At 38.9% G+C, this 12,423-nt stretch overlaps 1 protein-coding gene across 2 annotated transcripts in view; it reads right to left on the reverse strand.

The window, feature by feature from the left end:
* The window catches only part of LOC101801163 (chondroitin sulfate proteoglycan 4), a 37,807-nt gene that overhangs the window by 11,883 nt on the left and 13,501 nt on the right, over positions 1–12,423 (reverse strand). For both annotated transcript variants that reach the window (XM_027446274.3, XM_072030684.1), the window contains exons 4-7: positions 11,277–11,747; positions 10,360–10,536; positions 5,235–5,433; positions 1,524–1,655 (exon numbers count right to left, since the gene is read on the reverse strand). In XM_027446274.3, coding sequence (XP_027302075.2) covers positions 1,524–1,655; positions 5,235–5,433; positions 10,360–10,536; positions 11,277–11,747 — 979 coding nt within the window. The remainder of the gene's footprint in view (positions 1–1,523; positions 1,656–5,234; positions 5,434–10,359; positions 10,537–11,276; positions 11,748–12,423) is intronic.

Genomic DNA, 12,423 nt, shown 5'->3' on the forward strand with positions numbered 1-12,423 from the left:
TTATACCCAGTCATGAAAACATGGCAAATTCTTCAGAAAATATTCAAGTTTTACTTCCCTAGGGGGAAGGTTCTTCAAGTTGTCTCTTAACATTTCCCACAGTGCTATAAAATATAGCTAAACACTGGCTATTGTCTTTATGTGTGGGGGTTAAGCAACCGGCACCATCACTGTTTTAATTGTCATTCCACAGTGAGCAAGTACCACTGAAACCTGTACAGCTCCAGAATGTCTTTAAAAATATCAGAAAGAGAACAGGAACAAAAGCTAGCAGTACTTTTTAAAACCAGTATAGGAATTCTGCTAACTCAAAGCAAGCAACTATTCAGCAGAAACTGTAGGCTTGGATAAATACAGCCTGCAGCGCTGAAGGAAGCACTGTATCTTCCAAGCTGGAGAATGGATAGAAAATCTAGAAACTATTCCCTCTATAGAAGTATCAGGCACACTTTTCTTACAATTATCTTTGCTTTAAGAGGGAATTTCTGTAAATCCCTGTGCCTGAGGCAACCTTACACACTGAAATCACAGATTAATAAGCCTTTTAAGTGGATTTACGTGAATCTCATTTATACTGACTGAAGAAGATCATGCTGCTACAATCTCATTTTTTGTTGCCTGTGTTTAAATAGCTTTTGCTGCAAGCCTTTGTTTATGCAGTTTATATTCAGGAAGTCTTAGAAAGTGACATGCTCCTCTTCTGCATGAAATTAATAAATCAAGACACAGATTAATACCTATAGAGATTTCCCATCTCCCTCTAGCTTCCAAGAAAAAAGAAGGCAGCACAAACATGAAGTGTGATACAAGATGTTGCTGAGAGAAGGCTAATCTTTCTTTCTCCTTTAATTCTGCAATTAAAGTCAGATTACTAACTCAATGAGGGATTACTCTTGCTAATGCAAAGCAATATATGACTCTGGTGAGAATCTCTGTACTCATCAACTCCTGTAGGAGTACAATTTCTTTAAATATAGTACTTAGCTGCTGACACAGCTTGCTGCAAATGCATGAATACAAATTTAAACTGTTCAATCTTTCTGATCCATCAGTGAGTCTCCGCTGCTCTCCGTAACTCTGCTCAAACAGTAAGAAAGTGAACTAGAAACCTGGTGAACTTAAGTGTGCTATTCAGAGTTCGGTGGACACAAGCTTCACTGTTTGCTCCAGGCAAAAATCCCAACCATCTAAAACAGCCTGAATACTCTAAGCAGCACTTTGCACCTCTAATTCTATGAATATTATATAGAGCTTTTAAATTAATCTGAATGAGGAATGTTGAGAGCTTAGGCAGACAGTGTTTATTGTCACACTGTGCTTATATATTTTACTGCCAAATTCCATCATCCCAAGCACACAGGCATATCAAAAATGTAAAGACCATAAAATAAAAACATTTGAAACAACATAACTGTTCTTTTAAAAAGCACAGAGATAAAATTTTTTTTCAAGTACAGCTATATATGGTCACCTATGCAATTTTATCAAGTGGACAAAATCATGATAAGGTGTTAAAAACAGACCTGGAAAAACTCCGAGTCCTTTGTTCACTTCAAGACTAATGACTAGAGTCCGAGCTGTGATGCTAAAGATCTGTCGTGGTGCAAAGTTCAAGCCATCTGTTACCTGAAAGTTGAAGCCTCCAGACATTGCTCCTGTAGATAACAAAAGCATAAATTTATTTAATTTTTAATCTTTTTTTTTTTTGTAATTTTTATTATTTTTCTATTTTTCATCTGAACACACACACGCTGGATACCTTTTGCTGTAGGCTACAAGTGAAATAAATGCCAAGTCATTCTAAAGCAGTTTTTGATCAGCAATTTTGTGTCTTAACTAGAATTGCATAAATTCAAAATGCAGAGAACAGCACACAAATGAGGAACTCCTGGCTATTACTTACACTGAAAGCCATATATACCACAGCTACAAATAAGCAGAGTGCCCCTTCCCTATTTCCCTCACTGACCTCAGCAGACATGATACCCAGTTAAACTTGGAGAGAAACTAGCTCCCAAATTTTCTCCTCTTTTTACATCTTAGGAAGGACCCAAGCACTTAAACAGTCATTTTTGTCATAAGAGTAATTTTGGGAGAAAAACAGAATACTAGAATACACTTTCATTTCAATTTACATTTAAAGGACTGGATCAAATCACAGGTTGTTTGCTTTGCTTCTTTGTTCTCCTTCAGCTTTGTTGAATAGGATATGTTGTGACAGCCTAAATTATTTCAGAGGTTATGTTTACTCATAATAAATGCACATTTTTTTCTTTAATCTTAAGAGCTATATGTACTTTGGCACACGGAAATGGCAAAATATCTCCAGGATACTGGGCAGATACCTGTAAAAGTGCATCTTTTAAAACTGACTTACTGAGGTGTATAGTGCTTCCTAAGACTGCCTTCATGTTGACGGTGCCCAGGGTGTTTAACCAGGTAGAAAGAGAGAATGAAAAATTAAAATATTAACTGTTGCAAATGGCTATCATTACCCTCCTGCTTGTTTTGCCTAATGCAGCTATGAGATACTGCTACATGAATATGTATCCTGAAAGTGAAATGTTGCCATGTATTTAAATTTAAAGATCAGAACTCCTTGCCTAACTCTAAATTAACCTATCAGAAGAATCAAATGTGGGTTCTAAGATTATAGTTCACAACTCCCCTAGGCTCCTCTCACAACTTCTCTTATATTCAGCCAGGCACCAAAGCAGCTCTGAAAAATCATGCCATACTGTTTTCTTATTTTAAGTCTTTATTCTCTAATGTTTTATTTTCATAAAAATGTACAAGCAGTTGCACATTTAAAGAGGCACTTAAGAGTCTACTAATTGCCTCAAGTTGGTCGAAAAAGGCTTACTCAGCTTCACTTGTTTTTTTGGCTAATGTAGAGCAACTGTCTGATTGACACAATCAGACATTTTGTCATTGACAGAGCCAGGAAGAGAACTAAATCCTGCTGCTACAGCGGAGCATGTATTGTTTTAACACAATTAATTTTTAAAGGGATATCTGATAGAGGTGATAAAAAGGACACCAGAATGAGTGTTGTAAAAACTGCACTGAGAAGACACTGAGGCTTCAGAACTGACAAGAGGTCATTTCAGTCCTGCCCTAAGAAAAAACAGTGGCAGGGTCTAAGGGCAGACCCCAAACTGCAAAAGCTGGGCAGGATCACCCTGGAGGGAAGCGAGGGTGGAAAAGGGAAGGCATTCTCACACTGAAAGAGTGGTACAGAAAAGAAAAGGTACGATCTGGTTCTGCATTATGCAACAGCGAACAAAAGATTTAAGGGGAAAACCTAAGAACAAAGGGGCCGATTTGAAACTCACAGCAGATAATAAGCAGCTTGATGTAATTCACGAGACAGCAAAGATGAAGGGAAAAAGTTATGAAGACTAATGTTAAAGGCATAAAAGCAATCTTTCTTTTGTACTGTAAAAGACCCTGAGGACAGAGAGTCAGTGCCATGTACAGTTAAAAAAACCCTCTTACAGCTGGAGCAAGCAATGCCAGTGGGTGGAAGAGCCAGTTCAGCCAAGAAGATGCTGCTCTTCCCCTTGGAAAGGCTCACGGTGAGTAGGAAAAGTAGAAGCCAGGCTGGGGAGAACATGAAATGGGCACACTTCCCGACAGGAGCCAAGTAAGCTCATAGGCAACAGAGGACTGAAGATGGGGAACAGAGCAGCTGAGAAGGAGGTTAAGAAGCATCGTGACACCAACAGGTAAGGGAAGGCTCCAGGACAAGGCTGGGAATAAGATTAGCATAGCACGCACACTTAAAACAACAGTCCAGGTTGGAGGAGGAAAGAAAATCTCCAACTGAGGAAGGAAAAGAAGTGAAATGTCAAGAGTACTTTCTGAAACACTGAAGGTGATGATGCTGCCAGAGCAGCTGCAAGAGCTGATGCGTGACCTGGGCAATTTTACATTTCAGATTTACTGTACATCCCACACTCCCACTCACTGAAAAATGAAATTTGCTATTGTTTTTACTTTTGTTAATCACGATTCACTTCCTAAGGCTACAGACGTGCATTCGCCCTTTCTGGAACACAGAGTGAATTCATTTCCTCGCACTCAGACTACCATCTTCCTACCACCACTGAGGTTTTTACATATCAAAGCCCCTGTTGGAACAACATAAACAGCTTGGCTCACTTTTGCTATGTTCTTGACCTTTCATCTCCTGACCAAATTATTTGAGTAGGATAGTAACAGCTCACCAACAGCTGCTTGTAAAGCAACTTCAGCAACACATGCACTCAGCAAGATACTGCACTGGAAGAACACTTTAGAGCGCTTTAACCTGTATCAAGCCTCAAGGAGCCACAACACAGACCTGGAGAGACTGCAGGACGCAAGGGAGCCCTGGAAGTAATTCCACCTCACCCCAGGGCTGGTGAGGCAGTTCTGGACCTCTTCCACCTCCTTGCCCACAGCAGAAGGTTTATTCCTTCTCTAGCAGCAACTTTCTTCTTCCAGATGGTACAATACGGTAATAGAGCTGGGGCAGGAGAATAGCAGCTCCTGCCTCATAAAAACTCCACGTGTTCCTCAGACTGGAACCCCACTGGGAAGTTAATTCCTGCAGCTTCTCAGCACTGCCGCTTAAGGATCCAGGAGGCTGCCCTGACTTCTTTCATATGGCCCACATATTCTTTCTGTAGCAGCAGCATGAATAACCCAATCTCTAGCTCTTACCACTGGCTTAAAAGAGTCAATGGTTAAAGCTGAATTCATTCACAGCCTTAAGGGAGGTTCACATTACCCAGGTGAGCCACGACTTTATTTGCCCTGAGCTCCTTAGGAACATGAGGGTACTGTGACATGTCTCTGAGAGACTGCCAGTCCATGAATAACTCAGCAGTGCACCAAGACTAAAAAAAAAAATAAAAACTGATTATCAGTGACAATGGTCAAAAACATTGATTTTGTATCTCTGCAAGCTGCATGGTGATGTTCCCTTACTGCAAACAAAGGTTTCAGTTAGGAGACTGCTACCAACTGAACTTCTAGTGCTTCTTCCAACAGAACACCAGGCTTTCTTGGTGAGCATACACTTAAGTGTATGGGACCCTTCCTGTTTAGGTTGTGAGACCATGGATCACATAACCAGCCGTCTGAGATTTTTGTGACATGACAAGGAGATTCTCAAAGGATTACCAACACAAATAGACTGAATAGGAGCAGTATACTGTCAACAGGTGGTATTTTTTGAAACTACATACCATTGTGTACAAATAACAGCTGCCCTTCCAGTATATGAGCCTGAGTAAAATTAAGGATGCTCTTGTTTGGTGAATCCTTCAGAGCCAAGTGCCCATTGCTAGGTGGAGTAATTGAATATATCAGTTCTGATGGTGAGGAGTCCTTATCTTCTGCAAAGAGGTCATCAGCAGTTATTTCTGTGACTGAACCCACCCAGACCTAGAAAAACAAAAAGAAATAAAAAATAAAGAATAAGAAATGCATGCATATGAAACACAGAAGATAAAAAAAAAGAATAAAGATTTATGCTGTACAGCACTAGCAGCTATGACAGATTTCCTTATTGTCCATCCAAATTTCTGATCATGGACTGGAATGGTTAATGCTGGCATGTGGTTTTCAAAAGCAAGATCACAAAATAAGACAAGCACAGATATACTCCATCAGTTTTGGTTTTTGAAAGCTGAAGGACAAGTGCTCTATTTGTCAAGCACTACCCAAACTCTTACAAACATAACAAAATTGTATTTTGATAACTGAGTCAAGCAGTTCCCATCCAACACATACACACGAATATTGGAGTCATGTACTTCACAGCAGTCACAGCATTCAATACACTCCACTTTCACTAGAAAAACGAAGAAAGAAGAAAGAAAAATAGTCCAAGGACAGCACAATCTCTAATACAAATGGAACACTTGTTGCTGCATTATTTCCTTTTAACACTGCACTAAAAGCCCTTTTTTAGTGTACCAAACAAAGTGTACCACAGAGATGCTCAGTCTGGTGACAGAGGAAAGAACCATCACCTCTAACAGCTGCTTAGCACTTTGCAAGGTCACGCAGACAGGCAAAATAAATAACTAGTATTTGGGAAGATACTACAAAACCTAGTACTTATTTCTACTAAATCAACATGCTTGGTGGTTTTTGTTTTTGTTTTTGTTTTTTTAGCTTAAGATACACACAAACTGACAGATTCTTTTTTTTGAGCAGAAAGAACTAATGTCTCAGATTCATTCACATCTCACTAGATCATTTATTTGGAAGTGATAAGCAACAGCTCACTTTACTCTTCATCTCTTCTCTATATAGTTAGAATATAGACAAAAGTACTAACAACGGACAATATGTATTTATCACAAAATATAGTGAAATTTCTAAATATTCAGAATGTCCATGTCAATTCTTTCCATTTAGAGTTCGTATCACAGTGTATAATCTTAAAAGTCTGGGTTTTTAACAAACTTATCCTGAGGTTCAAAACACATATTGCATCATTCCTCTCTGTCTTCCTAGGGCCTCACATAACAAATATTTGGTAGAAACATCATACCAAGTGATTAAAGAGGAAATGTGATCCTTGAAGAACGGGCATTTTACTTCTGTCAGAAACAAAATCGTCAGCCAGATTTTTTCCTTAAGTATCAATACTATTTTTTATTAAAAACTATGGATGAAATCCTTTTTTTTTTTTTTTAAAGCCACTGGGATTTTTGCCATGACACTTCAATAGAAGAAAGATTTTGGCCTAGATTGTGTCACAAAATATATTCCACAGGAGAAGAGACATTAAGATGAAATTATATATTTTCTAATTAGGAAAATAAGTTTGGAAATGTATGTGTTACATTTTGTAGTGGAAAACATCTTGCAACCAGGAAATTGTTATTTTCTTCCTTTAAATATGTATTTCTCTGAAATGCAATTACTAGTATCTAAGTTTGACAGAAGATGCCACCTGTGAAAACACAGGATGAGAACTAAGCAAAGTCTGATTGACCAAAAGCAGCACCAAATGCGTACATCAGTGTCACTGGTTTCATAACGAGACCCTTTTGACTCATGTCAGCAGCACTCAATTCTGCACAGAAAGTAAGACGTCACATACAGAATATGCAAACACATAAGAAAGGACAATGCAAATGTTATTGCATATGACTCGGGTTAAATGGAAGTTCGGAAAAAAAAAAAACTCTTATTAAAGGAAAAAATCAGCTTTTTTACCTATAAAGCCAGTGTTTATTGCAATTGTTCCAGCACACTAACACACAATGCTTTTTAAAGTACTGTACATGCTGAGGTCCTCTGTGACCTGTAACATGATCCTCAAGGAATGAAAGGAGATACAAGAGCTGGAAAGGGCTGTAGGGAAGCGGACACTCAGTGCTGCAAGTACTGTGCAAGTGGCTTACTTTCCACATCTGGGATCAAGCCCTCCTTGAAGAGCACCATGAAAACTGTATCTGAACTTCTAGGATGTAGCAATACACTAATTGTGCATTTGCCTAACACATTCCACAGACCTGGTCCAAAAAAGGGTTCATGACCCTGCCCGCTGGGAAATAATCCATTCTGCTCTGCTTACAGCATTCAGCTTGTCAGTTATTCCTTCCGTGCTACATACCCCACCAGACAGTCTATATTCACAGCCATTTTAAAACTCCAGTAAGTGAATGATTTAAAGAAAAGAAAAAAAAAATCAGTGTTTGATTTAAAAAAAAAAAACAACAAATCTATTGTTAGGAAAATATGGCCCTCTTGTGGCAACAGGATGATGCAGTCATTTCAGAGCATCCCTACTGAAAAATATGTTTAAATGCAGAAACAAATGGAGCAAGTAAGGCCAGGATACTGATTATCTTAGTATTGTCACATTACCCTTTCCTGTCCCCGCTACAGCAAACAAACAAAACATAAAAACAACAATAAAACCAACCAGAATTTTAGGAGATGATGCATAAAATGCTATATATGAATCCCATAAGTATTTATTGTTTTAATGGAAAAGCTATAAAATAAATGCAAGGATTACTAGCGAGCACAACAAAAGCTTTCACTAGAATAAAACTTTCTGTATCTCACATGTTATGTTAATGTAAATACTTCAGCATGTCATAAATTCTCAGCCAGAGGTTAATAAATAAATAAATAAATAAATAGATTGCTTTCACTTCCTAAAGAAAACCATAAACAACACCAGAAATATTTGGTTGTGTGTCCTTCTGAAACCCTCTGTGGTGTTCATAACCTTCACGTACACAATGGACACAGTGGTTTGAATAAGGGATGTTACAGATGCCTCAGAAGTACTGCTTTTTCTAGAGCAATGCACAGGTTATTACTCAACATTCATTCACCGCTAGCAGCATCCCTGAGGAGCAGAGTCTGCTTGGTCAGCAAGCACCATTCTACACAGGAATGCCAACTCATCTCATCATTTAGCAGCACCATGAAAAATCCATTTTCTCCCTCCGATTTGGGATGTGCGAGGTTGCTTTGAAGAAGGATGATCTTAGCATATTCCTCCCAGTACGTAACTCACCTGCCACCTTTATTTCAGCATGCACATGCTGAACATATCCAACATATGTGCATTATTACTACACACTTGTAACAAAACTAAAGCTTATTTCTCAGCAAAAGCTTACGCACGACCGGCAGACCACAGGCACAAAGGCAACATCACGGCTCTGGATATGCAAACTGCCTGCACAGCAGAGAGGACCAGCTTTGGCTAAGTTCAGCTGAGTTATCATTGTTCTTGTGAAGCTTGGACTTAAAAGCCATTTTTAGAAAAAGCCACGGGATGCACTGCAGTGCACTACTATGCCTCAGTGCTCTGAACAGACGGCAGTTCAAAGCCTGCACTGTACCAGAGGGGAGACACAGAAAGAGATCAGACTGACATACATCCCCCTTGTCTGCTACTAAATATTACCATGTGCTGTGCTGTTATCTACAGGGTACAAATGTGATTAATTTAAGCAAGGAAGATTTTACTTTACCACTTGAATGCTTGTGAAGACAGTTTGTCCTTCTACTAGCACTGTCTGCATAGGGTAGGGTGTCCTGTGCTGTGGGCACCTGCAGATTATCACAGGTTTGCTGCCATCACTGTGAAGATGCATGGTATTACCTCTATCGCTGCTTAAAAATTACAGCTTTTCTCCTGAAAAAATGCTGCATACACAACTCAAGGCTACGGTCACCTCCACAGTAACTCATTCTACCTAAGCAACACATGACTAAACATGTAAAATTAAATGTATGCTTTAGGTGTCACCAATTTTTAAACTGCAGCACTGGAAATGACGCAGCCTCAAAATAACCTGATGGGGAAGCGGGGAGGAAGGGGTATGAGGAAGAATGAGAGGATAAAAGAACAAAAGAGAAAGCAAAAAACAAAAAGCACTGAAGTGACAGTAGTGACTTTTTTCATTACTGGAAGATTAAAAAGCCAGCTGTGGTTATTAAGAGCAAAAAGCATAGCATCAGCCTACAGTTTTATAATTTTCTTCAGTAATTAGCAGGGGAAAAGAACTAGAAACAAGTTAACATGTGATTTTTCTACCTCACCATATCGAACAATAATAGCTTCAGTGTCTGCAGTAATACCTCAGTGACCTCCACTAGCCTAGATTTTCACTGACTGCATTGTGTTATTACATAGTTGGAACTTTTTTAAAGGCTGTCAAAGTCTTACTAAGGGAATATTCCTGTTCTGTATCAGGAATACCCAACACGTAGTTAATTAGCTAATGATGTGCAAGTAAGAATGCTGGTCCCTTCTCCTGTTCTGTCCTACTGGGGGTTCAGGGAGGAGCAACAGCAGGTTGCACCTCAGCAGGTCTGGCCCTTCAGTATATTTAATAGCAAGATGCACAGGAGCTGATAGCCATGAAAAGGCAACAGTAAGATATTTGTACTCATTATCAGTACTCCTGGTACTTTTTTAGCTGTCTTTATTAACAGCCCTGAAGACACCCTAGTGAAGAAAATGGAAATACAGCAGTGCTCAAGGTACGAGCTGCCCAACCCCAAAAAGCCCTCTGTTAGCCCAAGAGACTTCATGTATCCTTAAAGTTACAAAAAAGCTCAGTGGGCCCTCTAGATAAACTTAGTCTGCTTTATAATACAGCAGCAGAAAACATTCCTCATTCTTCACCCTAAACACAAATTAGCCATGTACTGCATCCCTTCGTTACAACCATTTGATTTAAATCCCAGGACTGCATTCCAAGGAATATTCCAACACTATTGCACTGAATATTCCAATAGATGCAAACCTCACATGCTGTTAATGAAAGCAAATTCAATGATACCAGATTAGAAATCAACATTTTAAAATGATGATAAACATACCTGAAGAATTCTGTTAACTCTTATAACAGGAGCTACATCATTTACTGCTTTAACTGTTACAAACACAGTCCGGGGCAAGCTTTGTTTCCACAGTTCTGTATTATTTACCATAACAGTAAAATTGTCTGTCAGTTCCTCACTGTTATCATGAATGTAGTAGATTAATTCTTGTTCCACCTGAAAAACAGAACAAACTGAAAAATGAGGAACCTAAGAGAAAATAAATGTGATGTTAAAAAATAGAAGCATGTAAATCTAGTCATGCCCATCTGGATTTATAGCCTTATAACTTTTTATGACTTCCAAGAATTCATTTGCACTCGCCTTCAAGGAAAAATGGAAAACCCAATCCCACTGTATTTACCACAACATTTCCTTGGAGTTAACCAAAAATAGTGAGTAGTAACAGATGGTAACTTATTACACAGTTTTGCTTCTTAGAACTAACAAACTGCAAATTAGGTTGTCATGCACATACACATTCTCTGTGAGCAAAGAAATAACTTTAGAAATATATGTATTGGTTCCAATTCCCTCCTTGTTCAATCTACATACCATTTCCTCTGGTCAGCTCTTTCCAAGATGTACCCACTGCCTGCCTTAGGCTTCTGCAGTTCCATCTCTTACCTAGAGTGAGTTGCTCATCAATTTCTTATGATTATAGCACACTGGTATGTGTGACCAGTGGCACACAAGGCAGTGATGCAGTAGGCCACTAAAACTGGCCGCCTACCTCTCTACCCAAATTGACAAGAGAGCAACTGCAGCACTAACACTGCTACAAGGCCAGAACAAAGCTCAAACTCATGCATCTCACCACCTCCCATCAAACCCTCCCACTTCAGACAAAAATTCACATTTAGTAATACAAACAAACTAGAATCATTACTACAGTACAGTGAATATAAATGCATTACCTGTTTTCTGGTAAATTTGGTTAACTTTATTCCAGGAACACGAGAATTTTCAATATACCCATGCTTTGGCTGCTCAACTAAAATAAATTCACAGCTGAGTCCTGCAAAGTGTCTACTAGAAATTTTTAGATAGTCTTCCACCAGGGCTTTTGAGCCACCTTCAATTACTGTGAAGTTCTGTACTTCCAAGGGAATCACTCTGGGAATGATGTCTACAGAGATTTCTATTCCTCTCACTGTTTGGACACCATTGGTCACTTCCAGAGAAAAATGGTCATGTAGTTGGTCAGGAACTGTCTGCACATACTGAACCTTGCCCTCATCAACATCTTGCTGTGTGAAGGTCAGAACTGGCTTTTGGTCGGCACCGAGATAACTTCCTTCTGACGAAAATTTCCGAATGTATCCATATACTGGAAGCTGTCTTACTGTGAACACGATCTCAGATGAAGAGCTGTTTTCATGAGCAACCTAAATTTGAAAAACACACCCCAAGATCATTTAAACAGAAACACAAGAAGTTATTTAATTATCTTCTGAATTTCTCATTTTTAACACTGCGATTATCAACCTAATTTTTGGCATTCCTGGTTTGGTTACAGGTGTATCTGCATATTTCTAATATGTAAAAATTCTTTAAGTACACATGCGTTAAATGGCATGGGAGTGTTTTGTAACTCTGAATATGGTTTGTAAATTGTAAAAGGACACACTCTGTAGTAAACTAATTGCCTGTAGACTTGTTAACTGTAGACTCCTGCTGGAAATGAAGACTTCAGCCAGCACAGCGATGTGCTGCAGCAGCCCCCTCGTGGTGGTTACTGTAAGGCTACATGCAAACAATAGGGAGGAAGGTATTAACCAACAGAATACAATCTCTTGTTAATGATTTCATGTTTTTAAAGTCTTATATACAATCCTCCATGTTAATGAGGATAGCTCCAAATGGAATGAAATGAAATCCTTTCTTCCTTGGCATATTCCACCAGTTCAACTAATGAACATACATACAAATGGTTGCCACATCTATAGCAAATATACAAGTAAAGCATCTACAAATATTAATTTTCTCAAGCACCAGTATGTAACAGAGTCAAAGACTACAGTCAGTCCTTCTCCTTCTTTAACATAACTGATTTTCTTTCCT

This window comes from Anas platyrhynchos, chromosome Z (assembly GCF_047663525.1).
Source record: "Anas platyrhynchos isolate ZD024472 breed Pekin duck chromosome Z, IASCAAS_PekinDuck_T2T, whole genome shotgun sequence".
Lineage (NCBI taxonomy): Eukaryota > Metazoa > Chordata > Aves > Anseriformes > Anatidae > Anas > Anas platyrhynchos.